Here is a 24,207-nt window from a genome sequence, read left to right as displayed (position 1 = left end):
AGCAAAGGACGAAAAAAAGGTATCTCGCAGTGCGCTGCAGCGCACACACAGTCAGTGAACAGAAGCTACTCTCGACGGTGCAGAGTAGACACGTTGAGACGACAGACGGACTATAAAGAGCACTCGCGACTAACAGAAGTGAGCCCCACGCATTAACAAGAGAAGCACCACCTTTAGCTTCATACAATCATTTCTACTGTCCAGCTTTCCCTCCCTCTCTTTCTCTCTCTCTCTCTCTCTCTCTCTCTCTCTCTCTCTCCTGCGGTTCTCTGGGATAGAAGCCTCATTTATATTCTGCAGCACGACGGCGTCGCACGCCTAACATTGCAGATCCACAAGCTCACGGCGCGGCGTGGATGTGGCGCGTTGTGAGCTTGTGGATCTGCATCTGATATGTATTTAAAATGTTAATACATGCAGGCCAGGGTCTTCAATGTTTTTCAGGTCAAGCTAAGGACCCCTTAGCTGAGAGTGAGAGAGAGATCAAGCAGGGCCCCCCCCCCCACACACACACACACACTATACATAGGCTATTATATTATAAAACTGAGTCATGAGTCACCTCACTGGACTCCTGAGCTATGGGATGTATCCTCACTGGACTCCTGAGCTATGGGCTGTATCCTCACTGGACTCCTGAGCTATGGGATGTATCCTCACTGGACTCCTGAGCTATGGGATGTATCCTCACTGGACTCAGCTGGACATCCTTGTCCTTCATTAGAGATACTTTGCAGCTTCAACCTGTTCAGGGTGTTTCAGGGTGTTTCAAACATTATGTTAAACAAAAGCTAATGAAAAGAAATAGCAGAATAGATAGATCTGTGCAAATGCGGTGCAAATCTTGGAATATATTATTATTTCAGAGCAAACGTCCCTGGAACAACATATTTTCAGATGGGGGCCGGCGGCAAATTACATAATTACATATTCATTTTGTGGATCCTTGACATGAAAACCACTGAAATAGAAAAAAGTTTTTTGAGTGGTGCAACCTACGGAGCTGTGTGTGTGTGTGGGTGGCTGGGTGCGTCTGAGCGTCCTACGGAGCTGTGTGTGTGTGTGGGTGGGTGGGTGCGTCTGAGCGTCCTACGGAGCTGTGTGTGTGTGTGGGTGGGTGGGTGCGTCTGAGCGTCCTACGGAGCTGTGTGTGTGTGTGGGTGGCTGGGTGCGTCTGAGCGTCCTACGGAGCTGTGTGTGTGTGTGGGTGGCTGGGTGCGTCTGAGCGTCCTACGGAGCTGTGTGTGTGTGTGTGTGGGTGGGTGGGTGCGTCTGAGGGTTAGGGTTAGGGTTAACCCTAACCCTAACCCTAACCTACGGAGCTGTGTGTGTGGGTGGGTGGGTGGCTGGGTGCGTCTGAGCACCAAAACAGCATGGTTGTTTTTCACCACCTGTGTGCAACCTAACACACACACAAACACACATATTAACTGTATGGTGATTTCGGGTGTGCCAGTGCAGTGCAGTACAGTACAGTACAGTACAGTACAGTACAGTGCAGTGCAGTGCAGTGCAGTGCAGTACAGTACAGTACAGTACAGTACAGTGACCCCCTGGGGACCCCCACACCTTAACGCTGTCATTTCTCAACCGTTTCGGACGCGGGGCGGCTCACCGGAATCGGGCCGGCACCCTGGGTGCGTTCCTGTGTGCGTTCCCCCGGGGACCCCCACATGGAGTTGCACCACTCACTTCACACGGGTGTGATTTTCAGAAAACTGTCAGGATTTATAAGGCATGTGTAGAATCGTCCTCGGGTCTAAATGGGTTAATTAAAGGGACCAATATGTCCCGAAGGTCCCTTATTGTTTTTGTCCGTTTTTTTCTTCTCCTCCTCCTTCCGCCAAAAATAGCAGTTCTGGCTGATGCCAAACGGTGACTATGAGAAGCCCATGACCATTGGTCAAAGGGTGGCGCTATAGCTCTCAATTGAAAATGCAAACTTTGAACGTGCATAGCTCATGCACCATTTGATTAATATTAATATTTGTATTGATGTTTCTTACAGCCTGTATCTCTACAAACTGTATTCATATTAATATTAATGTTTCTTACAGCCTGTATCTCTACAAACTGTATTAATATGAATATTTTGTATTGATGTTTCTTACAGCCTGTATCTCTACAAACTGTATTAATATTTGTATTGATGTTTCTTACAGCCTGTATCTCTACAAACTGGGCATCGCTCCACAGATTCAGGACCTGTTGGGGAAAGTGGACTTCACAGGTAATAAAATATATATATTTATATAAATCTCTCTATTTGTGGAAAATGAAATGAATGGAGTGGAACGATAGAAACAGAAAATGGACACCACTGTCTATGCCCTGTTTATTTAACTTGTACTCTTCCGTGCGTGTGTGCGTGTATGTGCGTGCGTGCGTGCGTGCGTGCGTGTGCGTGCGTGCGTGCGCGTGCGTGCGTGCGTGCGTGCGTGCGTGCGTGCGTGCGTGCGTGCGTGCGTGCGTGTGCGTGTGCGCGTGCGCGTGCGCGTGTGCGTGTGTGTGTGTGCGTGTGTGTGCGCTCAGAGGAGGAGATCAGTAACATGAGGAGTGAACTAGAGAAGTACGGCATCCAGATGCCGACCTTCAGCAAGATTGGAGGAATCCTGACCAATGAGCTGTCAGTAGACGAGGCTGCATGTGAGTACTAGCCAATGAGCTGTCAGTGGGCGTGGCTACTATGTGAGTACTAGCCAATGAGCTGTCAGTGGGCGTGGCTACTATGTGAGTACTAGCCAATGAGCTGTCAGTGGGTGTGGCTAATATGTGAGTACTGGCCAATGAGCTGTCAGTGGGCGTGGCTACTAAGTGAGTACAGCACGCTAATGCTAAGCTAAGCATGGTCACCACAGCGACACAGTTTCCTCCACCAATACAAATAGAAATCAGCCAATTACAATATCACGTTAACCCTGTGATCATGCGTTAGTATATGCACTTGAATAGTTTGGTCTTCTGCCCCAGCAAGGGAATTCATGTCTTTATAAACTATTGAATAGTTTGGTCTTCTGCCCCTGTAAGGGAATTCATGTCTTTATAAACTATTGAATAGTTTGGTCTTCTGCCCCTGTAAGGGAATTCATGTCTTTATAAACTATTGAATAGTGTGGTCTTCTGCCCCTGTAAGGGAATTTATGTCTTTATAAACTATTGAATAGTGTGGTCTTCTGCCCCTGTAAGGGAATTTATGTCTTTATAAACTATTGAATAGTGTGGTCTTCTGCCCCTGTAAGGGAATTTATGCCTTTATAAACTATTGAATAGTGTGGTCTTCTGCCCCTGTAAGGGAATTTATGTCTTTATAAACTATTGAATAGTGTGGTCTTCTGCCCCTGTAAGGGAATTTATGCCTTTATAAACTATTGAATAGTGTGGTCTTCTGCCCCAGCAAGGGAATTTATGTCTTTATAAACTATTGAATAGTTTGGTCTTCTGCCCCTGTAAGGGAATTTATGTCTTTATAAACTATTGAATAGTGTGGTCTTCTGCCCCTGTAAGGGAATTTATGTCTTTATAAACTATTGAATAGTGTGGTCTTCTGCCCCTGTAAGGGAATTCATGTCTTTATAAACGTTTGTAAAACATAGATTGGTTATGTAACCAACAACAGCCAATTAGCTACTCCAAAACGTTACGCAAAGCTCGGCCAATCACAGCAGAAGGTAGGTAGGTTACTCCAGAAAAAAATTATAGGAAAGTGTGACAATAACTATAGTCTGGTTGGGCAACCAGATAATAGAGATAATAATAGAGAAAATACATCATAAATAAATACTGAAACCAGATATAATCATTAAGGAAAGTGTGTGTGTGCGTGTGCGTGTGTGTGTGTGCGCGTGTGTGTGCGTGCGTGCGTGCGTCTGTGCAGTGCACGCAGCGGTCATCGCCATCAACGAGGCGGTGGAAAGGGGCGTGGCCTCGGTGACCATGGGCGCGCTGCGGAACCCAAACGCCTCGTTGAGGAGAACCAATCAGACGCTGGCCCAGGAGTACCAGGACAGTCTGGGCAGGGCCAAGGTCCGCAAGGAGGACACCTCGTCTGGAAGGGTGAGTAGCATTGTTGTTTTCATCGACTAAAACTATGACAACAAGAAAAAAGAAATTCAAAGTGGTATATACCACTTTTTGTAGAGTGGTATAATCAAAGACCACTTTTGGAGCTCGCCAGTCAGGTTTCTAAGGGGCAATTCACACTTTGGTCCCGGGTTCGGACTCGGGACCACTTGTCAGATGTTGTGGTAATGTGAATGATGCGTACCGTTCCCGGGAGCGGATCGCCCAACCGTCCCCGAGACCGCATGGGGGGCGGGTCTCTGGACCGTTGAAGTGTATTCAGATACGGATCGTTCCAATGTGAATGCATGCGTACCTAAAGAAGGAAGTGGACTGTTTTTTTTTAAAGAACGTGACATGATCTCTAGTCGAGCTGGACGAGCCAAGCGTCAACAAAAAAAAAAACAGATGCTGCACGACGCGTAACACCAGCTCATTTCTCAACGCCGCCCGTCGCCGATCTACAAGCTCACAACGCGTCGCAGCGCGACGCGTTGTGAGCGTACCGCAGCGTACCGCAGTACGCGCTGATCTTGGACTACACGAACTTGGACTACAAAATAATAATAATGCTAAAGTAGAATCCATTAAACTAATATCAAACACGACACTGGAGCACAGAACTGACTGACACAGTGAATAGTAGGCAGGCTGACAGTGAAGTAGTATAACGGCAAAGAGCCAAAAGAGGCAATGCAATGTGTGTCTGGATTTATTTGAGACAATGTGGCAGAGTTGATGGTCAGTGTCCGGGCGCACCAGCCATCAAGCACACCACCATCTGGAGCAGGGGTGGGCAACTTTGACGATGGAGAGGGCCACTATATTTCCACACTCACTCCCTAGGGCCATATATTACTGTCGTAGCAAAAATAGCTACGACTGCTATATTCGAATTGAAGTCTTGAATTATTTTTTGCTATTTTTGAATTGGAATCCTGAAAATTAACATTTTTAAGACTGAAGTAATTAAAGCGGGTCATGTTTGCATGTTGTGGAATTGAAACAGCTGAAACCAATATTATATCAGTAGTCTGATCTGGAGGATCAAAGTGTGTTATGCAAGTGTACCCGGGTGCGCTGTTGAATCTCGGGCAATGTGAATCATGGCCATCGGGGACCAGGCAACCGTATTCGGAAACGGTTCCAATGAAACGGATTCAGTCCCTCTCAGTGTGAATTGCCGATTGGATGTATGGGCTGTCAATCAGATAGGACTGTTCTGATTGGATGTATGGGCTGTCAATCAGATAGGACTGTTCTGTGTGGATGTATGGGCTGTCAATCAGATAGGACTGTTCTGTGTGGATGTATGGGCTGTCAATCAGATAGGACTGTTCTGATTGGATGTATGGGCTGTCAATCAGATAGGACTTTTTCTCATTGGATGTATGGGCTGTCAATCAGATAGGACTGTTCTGTGTGGATGTATGGGCTGTCAATCAGATAGGACTGTTCTGTGTGGATGTATGGGCTGTCAATCAGATAGGACTGTTCTGATTGGATGTATGGGCTGTCAATCAGATAGGACTTTTCTGATTGGATGTATGGGCTGTCAATCAGATAGGGCTTTTCTGATTGGATGCATGCTGGGCTGTTAATCAGATAGTAATTTTCTGATTGGATGAATGGACTGTCAAGGCCAGAAGGCCAGTTTAATTCCGTTGTACACTTGTGTCCAATGACAAAAATAAATCCATCCAAAGTAGTTTTTTGCCACTCAGTAGGCGTTGATGATGATGTCACGTGCATACTCTCTATAGCGCCTTTATCTCTAAGGCGCTTTACTACATTCACCCATTCACACACCTTTACATAGATGGTGCATTACATTCACCCATTCACACACCTTTACATAGATGGTGCATTACATTCACCCATTCACACACCTTTACATAGATGGTGCATTACATTCACCCATTCACACACCTTTACATAGATGGTGCATTACATTCACCCATTCACACACCTTTACATAGATGGTGCATTACATTCACCCATTCACACACCTTTACATAGATGGTGCATTACATTCACCCATTCACACACCTTTACATAGATGGTGCATTACATTCACCCATTCACACACCTTTACATAGATGGTGCATTACATTCACCCATTCACACACCTTTACATAGATGGTGCATTACATTCACCCATTCACACACCTTTACATAGATGGTGCATTACATTCACCCATTCACACACCTTTACATAGATGGTGCATTACATTCACCCATTCACACACCTTTACATAGATGGTGCATTACATTCACCCATTCACACACCTTTACATAGATGGTGCATTACATTCACCCATTCACACACCTTTACATAGATGGTGCATTACATTCACCCATTCACACACCTTTACATAGATGGTGCATTACATTCACCCATTCACACACCTTTACATAGATGGTGCATTACATTCACCCATTCACACACCTTTACATAGATGGTGCATTACATTCACCCATTCACACACCTTTACATAGATGGTGCATTACATTCACCCATTCACACACCTTTACATAGATGGTGCATTACATTCACCCATTCACACACCTTTACATAGATGGTGCATTACATTCACCCATTCACACACCTTTACATAGATGGTGCATTACATTCACCCATTCACACACCTTTACATAGATGGTGCATTACATTCACCCATTCACACACCTTCACATAGATGGTGCATTACATTCACCCATTCACACACCTTTACATAGATGGTGCATTACATTCACCCATTCACACACCTTTACATAGATGGTGCATTACATTCACCCATTCACACACCTTTACATAGATGGTGCATTACATTCACCCATTCACACACCTTTACATAGATGGTGCATTACATTCACCCATTCACACACATTCATACATTCATACATTCACCCATTCACACAGACACACACACACACACACACACAGACACACACACACACACACACACACACACACACACACACACACACACACACACACACACACACACACACACACCTTTACATAGATGGTGCATTACATTCACCCATTCACACACCTTTACATAGATGGTGCATTACATTCACCCATTCACACACCTTTACATAGATGGTGCATTACATTCACCCATTCACACACCTTTACATAGATGGTGCATTACATTCACCCATTCACACACCTTTACATAGATTGTGCATTACATTCACCCATTCACACACCTTTACATAGATTGTGCATTACATTCACCCATTCACACACCTTTACATAGATGGTGCATTACATTCACCCATTCACACACATTCATACATTCACCCATTCACACACACACACACACACACACACACACACACACACACACACACACACACACACACACACACACACACACACACACACACACACACACACCTTTACATAGATGGTGCATTACATTCACCCATTCACACACATTCATACATTCACCCATTCACACACACACCTTTACATCGATGGTGCATTACATTCACCCATTCATACACCTTTACATAGATGGTGCATTACATTCACCCATTCACACACACATTCATACACCTTTACATAGATGGTGCATTACATTCACCCATTCTTCAACACTAACTCTGGGGGGGCCCACAGGGATCGAACCGGGAACCTTGCGTCTCCCATCTATTCTACCGCTGATCCACTGCCACCTTATGGTTGCTGTGAATGCATCAGAGTGTTGTACTCTGTGTGGGCGGGGCCAGAGACCTGTCTCACCCTCCTGTCTCTCATAGTGGGAGGACAGTGAGACAGACAGGCTGTCTGTCTGTCTGTCAGACAGGCAGACAGACAGACAGACAGACAGACAGACAGACACATTCCACTGACTGCACTGTCAGCTCTGCCTCTGTAAACACTGAGCCTGCACACACACACACACACACACACAACCTCTCTCTCTCTCTCTCTCTCTCTCTCACACACACACACACACACACACACACACACACACATACTGGTTTTTGTGGTTTGTGGGGACCAACATTTTTTTCATCCCTCGTGGGGACCACCCTTTCTAAAGGTTATACAGCTATGAAAAAAATCAGGTATAACAACTATGGCTTTGTAAGCTTATACACGACTTTAAATATCAGAATTGATTAAGTAATATCTGGACCATGCCATATGGGGACTTGTGAAAAATCTGGTTAACATGGTTGATGGGGACCTCATTTGAATATCATTTAAATAATTCACACAAGGTCCGCTCTAATGTGATTAATGGGGACCTTGCAACAAGTGTAATTACTAACTAGTAAAACGCCCTGGGGCGAGAGGCAACCTCGAGTCGTTTTTATGTATGGATCTCCAGTGTTTGATTAGGTCATCTGGATTGATGACTACAATAGGTCCATATATGGGCATTCCCAGATATGGGCTTAATATTGTTGACATGGACTTGGGATGGCATCAGGGATCTCCATATACAGTATGGGCATAAAGGGGAGTCCTACAATTACTGATGCCTCTATCTCCATATATGGTATCTCCATATATGGGCTGTATTGCTACATACATATGTAGATGACTGACGTCTGACATGCATAGATGTCTGATGTCATATGGATTTATGAATACAATATGTCCATATATGGGCATTCCCAGATATGGGCTTAATCAAAATACTGATATATCATTCAGCTTTAATTACAAACGGGCAACTTCAGTCTATGACTAGTATTAAAATGTTATTGCCTTCTTTCATGTCCAATGAATTTGTAATTAAGTTATTAAGGTAACATACCATATGAATCCATTTGGGAAAATAATAATAATAATAATAATAATAATTCAAAACCATAACCAATTCAAAAATAGCTAAAACATAATTCAGTTTTCCAATTAAAAAATAGCCAATCTACAAGCTCAAAACGCGTCAAAGCACAACACATTTTGAGCTTGTAGACTGCTATTTTTGCTATTTAATTGTACAAGCGAACAAATTGGTACTAATATCCTGACTACGCCACCTCCCGCTTGTTGAGGGGGCAGGAGGAACCCCTAGAGTGTAAACTTTGACCAACTTCCCCTTTAACAGGAACAATGTACGAGAGGCATTTGTGGAAAATGTAACAACTTTATTTATATATAACTACACAGTATATATTAAAAGGTTAGGGCAATACATCAGTGAGGCAGATAAGATAATAGAGTGACAAGTATATAATTAGTTCAAATACATTTGGGGAAAGAAAGGGGACAGGCCTAGCACGAAAAACAACTTGTGCAATACAACAATAAAATCAATACAAAACATGCAGTGCAGGGGGTTAACAAATACACACCAATAAAACCCAAACCAATAAAAGACAGTCATACTAAATAGTAGATAGATAGTAGGTATTTAGAACACACTTTCAGTTCTGTGATATATGGGGACATTTAACACACTTTAAGCTAATGTGCATCACGGGGACATATAAATACACACACACACGAACAAACACACACATATCTTAAAACATGCATCTTGGGGACTCCGTGCTAAATGTGCATCATGGGGACGTCTTCTGAAGTTTCAATTATTTTGCCTTCAAGCTTGCATAAATACACACACACATCTTAAAACATGCATATTGGGTACCCCTTGCTAATGTGCATCATGGGGACGTCTTCTGATGTTTCAATTATTCTGCCTATGTGATCTACAATATTTAGACTTTTAATGCCCTTTACATTAGGCTAATGTGCGTCACGGGGACATACATGCTGTTAGAGTTCTTAACGGGCCTGACAATAAAGCCTGGACCCGAACTGGTCCAACCCAAGACTTGGCCCGGCCCGAAACATTACCATAATGTTAAGTCTGATAAGCCCCAGTAAAGGAAAAAACACCACCAGTTGGCTGCGGCTATGTTGTTAAATTTACATCATTATACCGAGTGAGTGTGTGAGAGAACGGACAGTCATACTAGACATTAGGACATTACACAACAACCTTGTAAGGTGTGCTCTCCCCATTTACCTTTTCAATTGAAGTGGATGTCTTGGCAACTGCTGGAGCCATGTGTGTCTGTGGGGGAGTCTCCACCCCCTGTTGCAGGCATGTCATTCAACATCTGTTTAGAATAAGATTCATTGAATATTTAAAAGAGTTAGGCATGTGAAAGTAGTGCACTTGACTATCAATGTTGAATGCACTTATTGGAAGTTGCTTTGGATAAAAGCGAGTTCGAAATAACTCATGTAAGATAATGTTACTAGTATTACAACATCCTGATGTAGTCCAATATACCATTTTGTTACATAGTAGGTATTTAGAACACACTTTCAGTTCTGTGATATATGGGGACATTTAACACACTTTAAGCTAATGTGCATCACGGGGACATATAAATACACACACACAAACAAACACACACACATCTTAAAACATGCATCTTGGGGACTCCGTGCTAAATGTGCATCATGGGGACGTCTTCTGAAGTTTCAATATTTTGCCTTCAAGCTTGCATAAATACACACACACACACACATCTTAAAACATGCATATTGGGGACCCCGTGCTAATGTGCATCATGGGGTCGTCTTCTGATGTTTCAATTATTCTGCCTATTATGTGATCTACAATATTTAGACTTTTAATGCCCTTTACTTTAGGCTAATGTGCGTCACGAGGACATACATGCTGTTAGAGTTCTCAACGGGCCTGACAATTAAAGCCTGGACCCGAACTGGTCAAACCCAAGGCTTAGCCCGGCCCGAAACATTACTATAATGTTAAGTCTGATAAGCCCCAGTAAAGGAAAAAACACCACCAGTTGGCTGCGGCTATGTTGTTAAATTGACATAATTATACCGAGTGAGTGTGTGAGAGAACGGACAGTCATACTAAATAGTAGATAGATAGTAGGTATTTAGAACACACTTTCAGTTTTGTGATATATGGGGACATTTAACACACTTTAAGCTAATGTGCATCACGGGGACATATAAATACACACACAAACAAACACACACACACATCTTAAAACATGCATCTTGGGGACTCCGTGCTAAATGTGCATCACGGGGACGTCTTCTGAAGTTTCAATTATTTTGCCTTCAAGCTTGCATAAATACACACACACACACATCTTAAAACATGCATATTTGGGACCCCGTGCTAATTTGCATCATGGGGTCGTCTTCTGATGTTTCAATTATTTTGCCTTCAAGCTTGCATAAATACACACACACACACATCTTAAAACATGCATATTTGGGACCCCGTGCTAATGTGCATCATGGGGTCGTCTTCTGATGTTTCAATTATTCTGCCTATTATGTGATCTACAATATTTAGACTTTTAATGCCCTTTACTTTAGGCTAATGTGCGTCACAGGGACATACATGCTGTTAGAGTTCTTAACGGGCCTGACAATAAAGCCTGGACCCGAACTGGTCCAACCCAAGACTTGGCCCGGCCCGAAACATTACCATAATGTTAAGTCTGATAAGCCCCAGTAAAGGAAAAAACACCACCAGTTGGCTGCGGCTATGTTGTTAAATTTACATCATTATACCGAGTGAGTGTGTGAGAGAACGGACAGTCATACTAGACATTAGGACATTACACAACAACCTTGTAAGGTGTGCTCTCCCCATTTACCTTTTCAATGGAAGTGGATGTCTTGGCAACTGCTGGAGCCATGTGTGTCTGTGGGGGAGTCTCCACCCCCTGTTGCAGGCATGTCATTCAACATCTGTTTAGAATAAGATTCATTGAATATTTAAAAGAGTTAGGCATGTGAAAGTAGTGCACTTGACTATCAATGTTGAATGCACTTATTGGAAGTTGCTTTGGATAAAAGCGAGTTCGAAAAACTCATGTAAGATACTGTTACTAGTATTACAACATCCTGATGTAGTCCAATATACCATTTTGTTACATAGTAGGTATTTAGAACACACTTTCAGTTCTGTGATATATGGGGACATTTAACACACTTTAAGCTAATGTGCATCACGGGGACATATAAATACACACACACAAACAAACACACACACATCTTAAAACATGCATCTTGGGGACTCCGTGCTAAATGTGCATCATGGGGACGTCTTCTGAAGTTTCAATATTTTGCCTTCAAGCTTGCATAAATACACACACACACACACATCTTAAAACATGCATATTGGGGACCCCGTGCTAATGTGCATCATGGGGTCGTCTTCTGATGTTTCAATTATTCTGCCTATTATGTGATCTACAATATTTAGACTTTTAATGCCCTTTACTTTAGGCTAATGTGCGTCACGGGGACATACATGCTGTTAGAGTTCTCAACGGGCCTGACAATTAAAGCCTGGACCCGAACTGGTCAAACCCAAGGCTTAGCCCGGCCCGAAACATTACTATAATGTTAAGTCTGATAAGCCCCAGTAAAGGAAAAAACACCACCAGTTGGCTGCGGCTATGTTGTTAAATTGACATAATTATACCGAGTGAGTGTGTGAGAGAACGGACAGTCATACTAAATAGTAGATAGATAGTAGGTATTTAGAACACACTTTCAGTTTTGTGATATATGGGGACATTTAACACACTTTAAGCTAATGTGCATCACGGGGACATATAAATACACACACAAACAAACACACACACACATCTTAAAACATGCATCTTGGGGACTCCGTGCTAAATGTGCATCACGGGGACGTCTTCTGAAGTTTCAATTATTTTGCCTTCAAGCTTGCATAAATACACACACACACACACATCTTAAAACATGCATATTTGGGACCCCGTGCTAATGTGCATCATGGGGTCGTCTTCTGATGTTTCAATTATTCTGCCTATTATGTGATCTACAATATTTAGACTTTTAATGCCCTTTACTTTAGGCTAATGTGCGTCACAGGGACATACATGCTGTTAGAGTTCTTAACGGGCCTGACAATAAAGCCTGGACCCGAACTGGTCCAACCCAAGACTTGGCCCGGCCCGAAACATTACCATAATGTTAAGTCTGATAAGCCCCAGTAAAGGAAAAAACACCACCAGTTGGCTGCGGCTATGTTGTTAAATTTACATCATTATACCGAGTGAGTGTGTGAGAGAACGGACAGTCATACTAGACATTAGGACATTACACAACAACCTTGTAAGGTGTGCTCTCCCCATTTACCTTTTCAATGGAAGTGGATGTCTTGGCAACTGCTGGAGCCATGTGTGTCTGTGGGGGAGTCTCCACCCCCTGTTGCAGGCATGTCATTCAACATCTGTTTAGAATTAGATTCATTGAATATTTAAAAGAGTTAGGCATGTGAAAGTAGTGCACTTGACTATCAATGTTGAATGCACTTATTGGAAGTTGCTTTGGATAAAAGCGAGTTCGAAATAACTCATGTAAGATAATGTTACTAGTATTACAACATCCTGATGTAGTCCAATATACCATTTTGTTACATAGTAGGTATTTAGAACACACTTTCAGTTCTGTGATATATGGGGACATTTAACACACTTTAAGCTAATGTGCATCACGGGGACATATAAATACACACACACGAACAAACACACACATATCTTAAAACATGCATCTTGGGGACTCCGTGCTAAATGTGCATCATGGGGACGTCTTCTGAAGTTTCAATTATTTTGCCTTCAAGCTTGCATAAATACACACACACATCTTAAAACATGCATATTGGGTACCCCTTGCTAATGTGCATCATGGGGACGTCTTCTGATGTTTCAATTATTCTGCCTATTATGTGATCTACAATATTTAGACTTTTAATGCCCTTTACATTAGGCTAATGTGCGTCACGGGGACATACATGCTGTTAGAGTTCTTAACGGGCCTGACAATAAAGCCTGGACCCGAACTGGTCCAACCCAAGACTTGGCCCGGCCCGAAACATTACCATAATGTTAAGTCTGATAAGCCCCAGTAAAGGAAAAAACACCACCAGTTGGCTGCGGCTATGTTGTTAAATTTACATCATTATACCGAGTGAGTGTGTGAGAGAACGGACAGTCATACTAGACATTAGGACATTACACAACAACCTTGTAAGGTGTGCTCTCCCCATTTACCTTTTCAATTGAAGTGGATGTCTTGGCAACTGCTGCAGCCATGTGTGTCTGTGGGGGAGTCTCCACCCCCTGTTGCAGGCATGTCATTCAACATCTGTTTAGAATAAGATTCATTGAATATTTAAAAGAGTTAGGCATGTGAAAGTAGTGCACTTGACTATCAATGTTGAATGCACTTATTGGAAGTTGCTTTGGATAAAAGCGAGTTCGAAATAACTCATGTAAGATAATGTTACTAGTATTACAACATCCTGATGTAGTCCAATATACCATTTTGTTACATAGTAGGTATTTAGAACACACTTTCAGTTCTGTGATATATGGGGACATTTAACACACTTTAAGCTAATGTGCATCACGGGGACATATAAATACACACACACAAACAAACACACACACATCTTAAAACATGCATCTTGGGGACTCCGTGCTAAATGTGCATCATGGGGACGTCTTCTGAAGTTTCAATATTTTGCCTTCAAGCTTGCATAAATACACACACACACACACATCTTAAAACATGCATATTGGGGACCCCGTGCTAATGTGCATCATGGGGTCGTCTTCTGATGTTTCAATTATTCTGCCTATTATGTGATCTACAATATTTAGACTTTTAATGCCCTTTACTTTAGGCTAATGTGCGTCACGAGGACATACATGCTGTTAGAGTTCTCAACGGGCCTGACAATTAAAGCCTGGACCCGAACTGGTCAAACCCAAGGCTTAGCCCGGCCCGAAACATTACTATAATGTTAAGTCTGATAAGCCCCAGTAAAGGAAAAAACACCACCAGTTGGCTGCGGCTATGTTGTTAAATTGACATAATTATACCGAGTGAGTGTGTGAGAGAACGGACAGTCATACTAAATAGTAGATAGATAGTAGGTATTTAGAACACACTTTCAGTTTTGTGATATATGGGGACATTTAACACACTTTAAGCTAATGTGCATCACGGGGACATATAAATACACACACAAACAAACACACACACACATCTTAAAACATGCATCTTGGGGACTCCGTGCTAAATGTGCATCACGGGGACGTCTTCTGAAGTTTCAATTATTTTGCCTTCAAGCTTGCATAAATACACACACACACACATCTTAAAACATGCATATTTGGGACCCCGTGCTAATTTGCATCATGGGGTCGTCTTCTGATGTTTCAATTATTTTGCCTTCAAGCTTGCATAAATACACACACACACACATCTTAAAACATGCATTTTTGGGACCCCGTGCTAATGTGCATCATGGGGTCGTCTTCTGATGTTTCAATTATTCTGCCTATTATGTGATCTACAATATTTAGACTTTTAATGCCCTTTACTTTAGGCTAATGTGCGTCACAGGGACATACATGCTGTTAGAGTTCTTAACGGGCCTGACAATAAAGCCTGGACCCGAACTGGTCCAACCCAAGACTTGGCCCGGCCCGAAACATTACCATAATGTTAAGTCTGATAAGCCCCAGTAAAGGAAAAAACACCACCAGTTGGCTGCGGCTATGTTGTTAAATTTACATCATTATACCGAGTGAGTGTGTGAGAGAACGGACAGTCATACTAGACATTAGGACATTACACAACAACCTTGTAAGGTGTGCTCTCCCCATTTACCTTTTCAATGGAAGTGGATGTCTTGGCAACTGCTGGAGCCATGTGTGTCTGTGGGGGAGTCTCCACCCCCTGTTGCAGGCATGTCATTCAACATCTGTTTAGAATAAGATTCATTGAATATTTAAAAGAGTTAGGCATGTGAAAGTAGTGCACTTGACTATCAATGTTGAATGCACTTATTGGAAGTTGCTTTGGATAAAAGCGAGTTCGAAAAACTCATGTAAGATACTGTTACTAGTATTACAACATCCTGATGTAGTCCAATATACCATTTTGTTACATAGTAGGTATTTAGAACACACTTTCAGTTCTGTGATATATGGGGACATTTAACACACTTTAAGCTAATGTGCATCACGGGGACATATAAATACACACACACAAACAAACACACACACATCTTAAAACATGCATCTTGGGGACTCCGTGCTAAATGTGCATCATGGGGACGTCTTCTGAAGTTTCAATATTTTGCCTTCAAGCTTGCATAAATACACACACACACACACATCTTAAAACATGCATATTGGGGACCCCGTGCTAATGTGCATCATGGGGTCGTCTTCTGATGTTTCAATTATTCTGCCTATTATGTGATCTACAATATTTAGACTTTTAATGCCCTTTACTTTAGGCTAATGTGCGTCACGGGGACATACATGCTGTTAGAGTTCTCAACGGGCCTGACAATTAAAGCCTGGACCCGAACTGGTCAAACCCAAGGCTTAGCCCGGCCCGAAACATTACTATAATGTTAAGTCTGATAAGCCCCAGTAAAGGAAAAAACACCACCAGTTGGCTGCGGCTATGTTGTTAAATTGACATAATTATACCGAGTGAGTGTGTGAGAGAACGGACAGTCATACTAAATAGTAGATAGATAGTAGGTATTTAGAACACACTTTCAGTTTTGTGATATATGGGGACATTTAACACACTTTAAGCTAATGTGCATCACGGGGACATATAAATACACACACAAACAAACACACACACACATCTTAAAACATGCATCTTGGGGACTCCGTGCTAAATGTGCATCACGGGGACGTCTTCTGAAGTTTCAATTATTTTGCCTTCAAGCTTGCATAAATACACACACACACACATCTTAAAACATGCATATTTGGGACCCCGTGCTAATGTGCATCATGGGGTCGTCTTCTGATGTTTCAATTATTCTGCCTATTATGTGATCTACAATATTTAGACTTTTAATGCCCTTTACTTTAGGCTAATGTGCGTCACAGGGACATACATGCTGTTAGAGTTCTTAACGGGCCTGACAATAAAGCCTGGACCCGAACTGGTCCAACCCAAGACTTGGCCCGGCCCGAAACATTACCATAATGTTAAGTCTGATAAGCCCCAGTAAAGGAAAAAACACCACCAGTTGGCTGCGGCTATGTTGTTAAATTTACATCATTATACCGAGTGAGTGTGTGAGAGAACGGACAGTCATACTAGACATTAGGACATTACACAACAACCTTGTAAGGTGTGCTCTCCCCATTTACCTTTTCAATGGAAGTGGATGTCTTGGCAACTGCTGGAGCCATGTGTGTCTGTGGGGGAGTCTCCACCCCCTGTTGCAGGCATGTCATTCAACATCTGTTTAGAATAAGATTCATTGAATATTTAAAAGAGTTAGGCATGTGAAAGTAGTGCACTTGACTATCAATGTTGAATGCACTTATTGGAAGTTGCTTTGGATAAAAGCGAGTTCGAAAAACTCATGTAAGATACTGTTACTAGTATTACAACATCCTGATGTAGTCCAATATACCATTTTGTTACATAGTAGGTATTTAGAACACACTTTCAGTTCTGTGATATATGGGGACATTTAACACACTTTAAGCTAATGTGCATCACGGGGACATATAAATACACACACACAAACAAACACACACACATCTTAAAACATGCATCTTGGGGACTCCGTGCTAAATGTGCATCATGGGGACGTCTTCTGAAGTTTCAATATTTTGCCTTCAAGCTTGCATAAATACACACACACACACACATCTTAAAACATGCATATTGGGGACCCCGTGCTAATGTGCATCATGGGGTCGTCTTCTGATGTTTCAATTATTCTGCCTATTATGTGATCTACAATATTTAGACTTTTAATGCCCTTTACTTTAGGCTAATGTGCGTCACGGGGACATACATGCTGTTAGAGTTCTCAACGGGCCTGACAATTAAAGCCTGGACCCGAACTGGTCAAACCCAAGGCTTAGCCCGGCCCGAAACATTACTATAATGTTAAGTCTGATAAGCCCCAGTAAAGGAAAAAACACCACCAGTTGGCTGCGGCTATGTTGTTAAATTGACATAATTATACCGAGTGAGTGTGTGAGAGAACGGACAGTCATACTAAATAGTAGATAGATAGTAGGTATTTAGAACACACTTTCAGTTTTGTGATATATGGGGACATTTAACACACTTTAAGCTAATGTGCATCACGGGGACATATAAATACACACACAAACAAACACACACACACATCTTAAAACATGCATCTTGGGGACTCCGTGCTAAATGTGCATCACGGGGACGTCTTCTGAAGTTTCAATTATTTTGCCTTCAAGCTTGCATAAATACACACACACACACATCTTAAAACATGCATATTTGGGACCCCGTGCTAATGTGCATCATGGGGTCGTCTTCTGATGTTTCAATTATTCTGCCTATTATGTGATCTACAATATTTAGACTTTTAATGCCCTTTACTTTAGGCTAATGTGCGTCACAGGGACATACATGCTGTTAGAGTTCTTAACGGGCCTGACAATAAAGCCTGGACCCGAACTGGTCCAACCCAAGACTTGGCCCGGCCCGAAACATTACCATAATGTTAAGTCTGATAAGCCCCAGTAAAGGAAAAAACACCACCAGTTGGCTGCGGCTATGTTGTTAAATTTACATCATTATACCGAGTGAGTGTGTGAGAGAACGGACAGTCATACTAGACATTAGGACATTACACAACATCCTTGTAAGGTGTGCTCTCCCCATTTACCTTTTCAATGGAAGTGGATGTCTTGGCAACTGCTGGAGCCATGTGTGTCTGTGGGGGAGTCTCCACCCCCTGTTGCAGGCATGTCATTCAACATCTGTTTAGAATTAGATTCATTGAATATTTAAAAGAGTTAGGCATGTGAAAGTAGTGCACTTGACTATCAATGTTGAATGCACTTATTGGAAGTTGCTTTGGATAAAAGCGAGTTCGAAATAACTCATGTAAGATAATGTTACTAGTATTACAACATCCTGATGTAGTCCAATATACCATTTTGTTACATAGTAGGTATTTAGAACACACTTTCAGTTCTGTGATATATGGGGACATTTAACACACTTTAAGCTAATGTGCATCACGGGGACATATAAATACACACACACGAACAAACACACACATATCTTAAAACATGCATCTTGGGGACTCCGTGCTAAATGTGCATCATGGGGACGTCTTCTGAAGTTTCAATTATTTTGCCTTCAAGCTTGCATAAATACACACACACATCTTAAAACATGCATATTGGGTACCCCTTGCTAATGTGCATCATGGGGACGTCTTCTGATGTTTCAATTATTCTGCCTATTATGTGATCTACAATATTTAGACTTTTAATGCCCTTTACATTAGGCTAATGTGCGTCACGGGGACATACATGCTGTTAGAGTTCTTAACGGGCCTGACAATAAAGCCTGGACCCGAACTGGTCCAACCCAAGACTTGGCCCGGCCCGAAACATTACCATAATGTTAAGTCTGATAAGCCCCAGTAAAGGAAAAAACACCACCAGTTGGCTGCGGCTATGTTGTTAAATTTACATCATTATACCGAGTGAGTGTGTGAGAGAACGGACAGTCATACTAGACATTAGGACATTACACAACAACCTTGTAAGGTGTGCTCTCCCCATTTACCTTTTCAATTGAAGTGGATGTCTTGGCAACTGCTGGAGCCATGTGTGTCTGTGGGGGAGTCTCCACCCCCTGTTGCAGGCATGTCATTCAACATCTGTTTAGAATAAGATTCATTGAATATTTAAAAGAGTTAGGCATGTGAAAGTAGTGCACTTGACTATCAATGTTGAATGCACTTATTGGAAGTTGCTTTGGATAAAAGCGAGTTCGAAATAACTCATGTAAGATAATGTTACTAGTATTACAACATCCTGATGTAGTCCAATATACCATTTTGTTACATAGTAGGTATTTAGAACACACTTTCAGTTCTGTGATATATGGGGACATTTAACACACTTTAAGCTAATGTGCATCACGGGGACATATAAATACACACACACAAACAAACACACACACATCTTAAAACATGCATCTTGGGGACTCCGTGCTAAATGTGCATCATGGGGACGTCTTCTGAAGTTTCAATATTTTGCCTTCAAGCTTGCATAAATACACACACACACACACATCTTAAAACATGCATATTGGGGACCCCGTGCTAATGTGCATCATGGGGTCGTCTTCTGATGTTTCAATTATTCTGCCTATTATGTGATCTACAATATTTAGACTTTTAATGCCCTTTACTTTAGGCTAATGTGCGTCACGAGGACATACATGCTGTTAGAGTTCTCAACGGGCCTGACAATTAAAGCCTGGACCCGAACTGGTCAAACCCAAGGCTTAGCCCGGCCCGAAACATTACTATAATGTTAAGTCTGATAAGCCCCAGTAAAGGAAAAAACACCACCAGTTGGCTGCGGCTATGTTGTTAAATTGACATAATTATACCGAGTGAGTGTGTGAGAGAACGGACAGTCATACTAAATAGTAGATAGATAGTAGGTATTTAGAACACACTTTCAGTTTTGTGATATATGGGGACATTTAACACACTTTAAGCTAATGTGCATCACGGGGACATATAAATACACACACAAACAAACACACACACACATCTTAAAACATGCATCTTGGGGACTCCGTGCTAAATGTGCATCACGGGGACGTCTTCTGAAGTTTCAATTATTTTGCCTTCAAGCTTGCATAAATACACACACACACACATCTTAAAACATGCATATTTGGGACCCCGTGCTAATTTGCATCATGGGGTCGTCTTCTGATGTTTCAATTATTTTGCCTTCAAGCTTGCATAAATACACACACACACACATCTTAAAACATGCATATTTGGGACCCCGTGCTAATGTGCATCATGGGGTCGTCTTCTGATGTTTCAATTATTCTGCCTATTATGTGATCTACAATATTTAGACTTTTAATGCCCTTTACTTTAGGCTAATGTGCGTCACAGGGACATACATGCTGTTAGAGTTCTTAACGGGCCTGACAATAAAGCCTGGACCCGAACTGGTCCAACCCAAGACTTGGCCCGGCCCGAAACATTACCATAATGTTAAGTCTGATAAGCCCCAGTAAAGGAAAAAACACCACCAGTTGGCTGCGGCTATGTTGTTAAATTTACATCATTATACCGAGTGAGTGTGTGAGAGAACGGACAGTCATACTAGACATTAGGACATTACACAACAACCTTGTAAGGTGTGCTCTCCCCATTTACCTTTTCAATGGAAGTGGATGTCTTGGCAACTGCTGGAGCCATGTGTGTCTGTGGGGGAGTCTCCACCCCCTGTTGCAGGCATGTCATTCAACATCTGTTTAGAATAAGATTCATTGAATATTTAAAAGAGTTAGGCATGTGAAAGTAGTGCACTTGACTATCAATGTTGAATGCACTTATTGGAAGTTGCTTTGGATAAAAGCGAGTTCGAAAAACTCATGTAAGATAATGTTACTAGTATTACAACATCCTGATGTAGTCCAATATACCATTTTGTTACATAGTAGGTATTTAGAACACACTTTCAGTTCTGTTATATATGGGGACATTTAACACACTTTAAGCTAATGTGCATCACGGTGACATATAAATACACACACAAACAAACACACACACACACATCTTAAAACATGCATCTTGGGGACTCCGTGCTAAATGTGCATCACGGGACGTCTTCTGAAGTTTCAATTATTTTGCCTTCAAGCTTGCATAAATACACACACACACACATCTTAAAACATGCATATTTGGGACCCCGTGCTAATGTGCATCATGGGGTCGTTTTCTGATGTTTCAATTATTCTTCCTATTATGTGATCTACAATATTTAGACTTTTAATGCCCTTTACTTTAGGCTAATGTGCGTCACAGGGTCATACATGCTGTTAGAGTTCTTAACGGGCCTGACAATAAAGCCTGGACCCGAACTGGTCCAACCCAAGACTTGGCCCGGCCCGAAACATTACCATAATGTTAAGTCTGATAAGCCCCAGTAAAGGAAAAAACACCACCAGTTGGCTGCGGCTATGTTGTTAAATTTACATCATTATACCGAGTGAGTGTGTGAGAGAACGGACAGTCATACTAGACATTAGGACATTACACAACAACCTTGTAAGGTGTGCTCTCCCCATTTACCTTTTCAATTGAAGTGGATGTCTTGGCAACTGCTGGAGCCATGTGTGTCTGTGGGGGAGTCTCCACCCCCTGTTGCAGGCATGTCATTCAACATCTGTTTAGAATAAGATTCATTGAATATTTAAAAGAGTTAGGCATGTGAAAGTAGTGCACTTGACTATCAATGTTGAATGCACTTATTGGAAGTTGCTTTGGATAAAAGCGAGTTCGAAATAACTCATGTAAGATAATGTTACTAGTATTACAACATCCTGATGTAGTCCAATATACCATTTTGTTACATAGTAGGTATTTAGAACACACTTTCAGTTCTGTGATATATGGGGACATTTAACACACTTTAAGCTAATGTGCATCACGGGGACATATAAATACACACACAAACAAACACAAACACACATCTTAAAACATGCATCTTGGGGACTCTGTGCTAAATGTGCATCATGGGGACGTCTTCTGAAGTTTCAATATTTTGCCTTCAAGCTTGCATAAATACACACACATCTTAAAACATGCATATTGGGGACCCCGTGCTAATGTGCATCATGGGGACGTCTTCTGATGTTTCAATTATTATATTATTACCATTTTCTTTAATATCACATCATTGCAGAGTCACTGGCTGCACTGCTACAGTGCTACACAGAAGGACAGCAGCTAAAGGAAGCTAATGCTACAACAATACAAACTGGACCAAACTCAACATATATACTTTATACAGTAGAAAGTCCTAACACAAAAACGAAATTGTATACCCATTCTGACTATTTTCACAGAAAATAATAGCAAAATAAATGTTTCAGGAGCCCACATTGGATTACATTACATGAAATGACCACCAAACAACATCATCCTTATATCTGAAGCTAAACTGAAGCTAAGTGTCTTAACTTCATCACAAAATTATTTGTGTTACAAAAGGTCATTACTAACCTGAAAGTACAGGAAAAGCAATCCCTCTAACTGATCTAAACTGTCTTCAGCCCATGTGAGCCATTTGAGCTAACTTAGCTAACTGAGCTATCTTAATAATCAGAGCTAATTCACAAAATGTTATGAGCTAACTTAGCTAACTGAGCTATCTTAATAATCAGAGCTAATTCACAAAATGTTATGGTCAAATACTGGTTATAGTGATTTTTCAAATATCTGTGGTTGAGCACTGTTTTTATTAATTGTTCATTCAGAAAAAAATAGCTTACCTTGTGTTTTGCTTTCGCTGCCATCTTCACTGGAATCTCCTGTTCTGTTACACCTGTTAACACTCAATTTGATGGTATAATCCCTCCTTGTGGGGAACAGGGTGGGTGGGGCCACATAATGATGTGGGTGCGGCCACAAAAGTGTGTGTGAGAATGTAATGAGTGCAATAGCAGCTAAAACCCTTAGGGGGAGATACTGAGCACCACTTACACACACACGATGATCAAAAAACGTCCCTTATGGGCCAAGGCTAAAAACCTCACAGGCACATATAAAGCATCTCCTGGGTTGTTTTTTTAACGGTTTCCCTCATGGGGACTAGCTTTTTTGTCCCCATACCGTAACTGGTCCCCATGACGTGACTGTGTAAACAGATTTGTGTCCCCACAAAGATAGAAAAACCAGAGCACACACAACCTCTCTCTCTCTCTCTCTCTCTCTCACACACACACACACACACACACACACACACACACAACCTCTCTCTCTCTCTCTCCCTCTCTCTCTCTCTCTCCCTCTCTCCCTCTCTCTCTCTCTCTCTCTCTCTCTCTCTCTCTCTCTCTCTCTCTCTCTCTCTCTCTCTCTCTCTCTCACACACACACACACACAACCTCTCTCTCTCTCTCTCTCTCTCTCTCTCTCTCTCTCTCTCTCTCTCTCTCTCTCTCTCTCTCTCTCTCTCTCTCTCTCTCTCTCTCTCACACACACGTGTCCGCTGCACTGTGGGATCAGTTGACCTTTTTAACAACTTAACTGTTTA

General features: G+C 41.9%; 1 protein-coding gene across 2 annotated transcripts in view; it reads left to right on the top strand.

The window, feature by feature from the left end:
• Positions 1 to 24,207, top strand: part of iqgap2 (IQ motif containing GTPase activating protein 2) — a 169,413-nt gene that overhangs the window by 65,762 nt on the left and 79,444 nt on the right. For both annotated transcript variants that reach the window (XM_079518014.1, XM_079518015.1), the window contains 3 exons: positions 2,163 to 2,230; positions 2,533 to 2,646; positions 3,875 to 4,053. In XM_079518014.1, coding sequence (XP_079374140.1) covers positions 2,163 to 2,230; positions 2,533 to 2,646; positions 3,875 to 4,053 — 361 coding nt within the window. The remainder of the gene's footprint in view (positions 1 to 2,162; positions 2,231 to 2,532; positions 2,647 to 3,874; positions 4,054 to 24,207) is intronic.

Source organism: Electrona antarctica (genome assembly GCF_951216825.1).
Source record: "Electrona antarctica genome assembly, chromosome: 13".
Lineage (NCBI taxonomy): Eukaryota > Metazoa > Chordata > Actinopteri > Myctophiformes > Myctophidae > Electrona > Electrona antarctica.
This window is presented reverse-complemented; position numbering and strand designations above follow the sequence as displayed.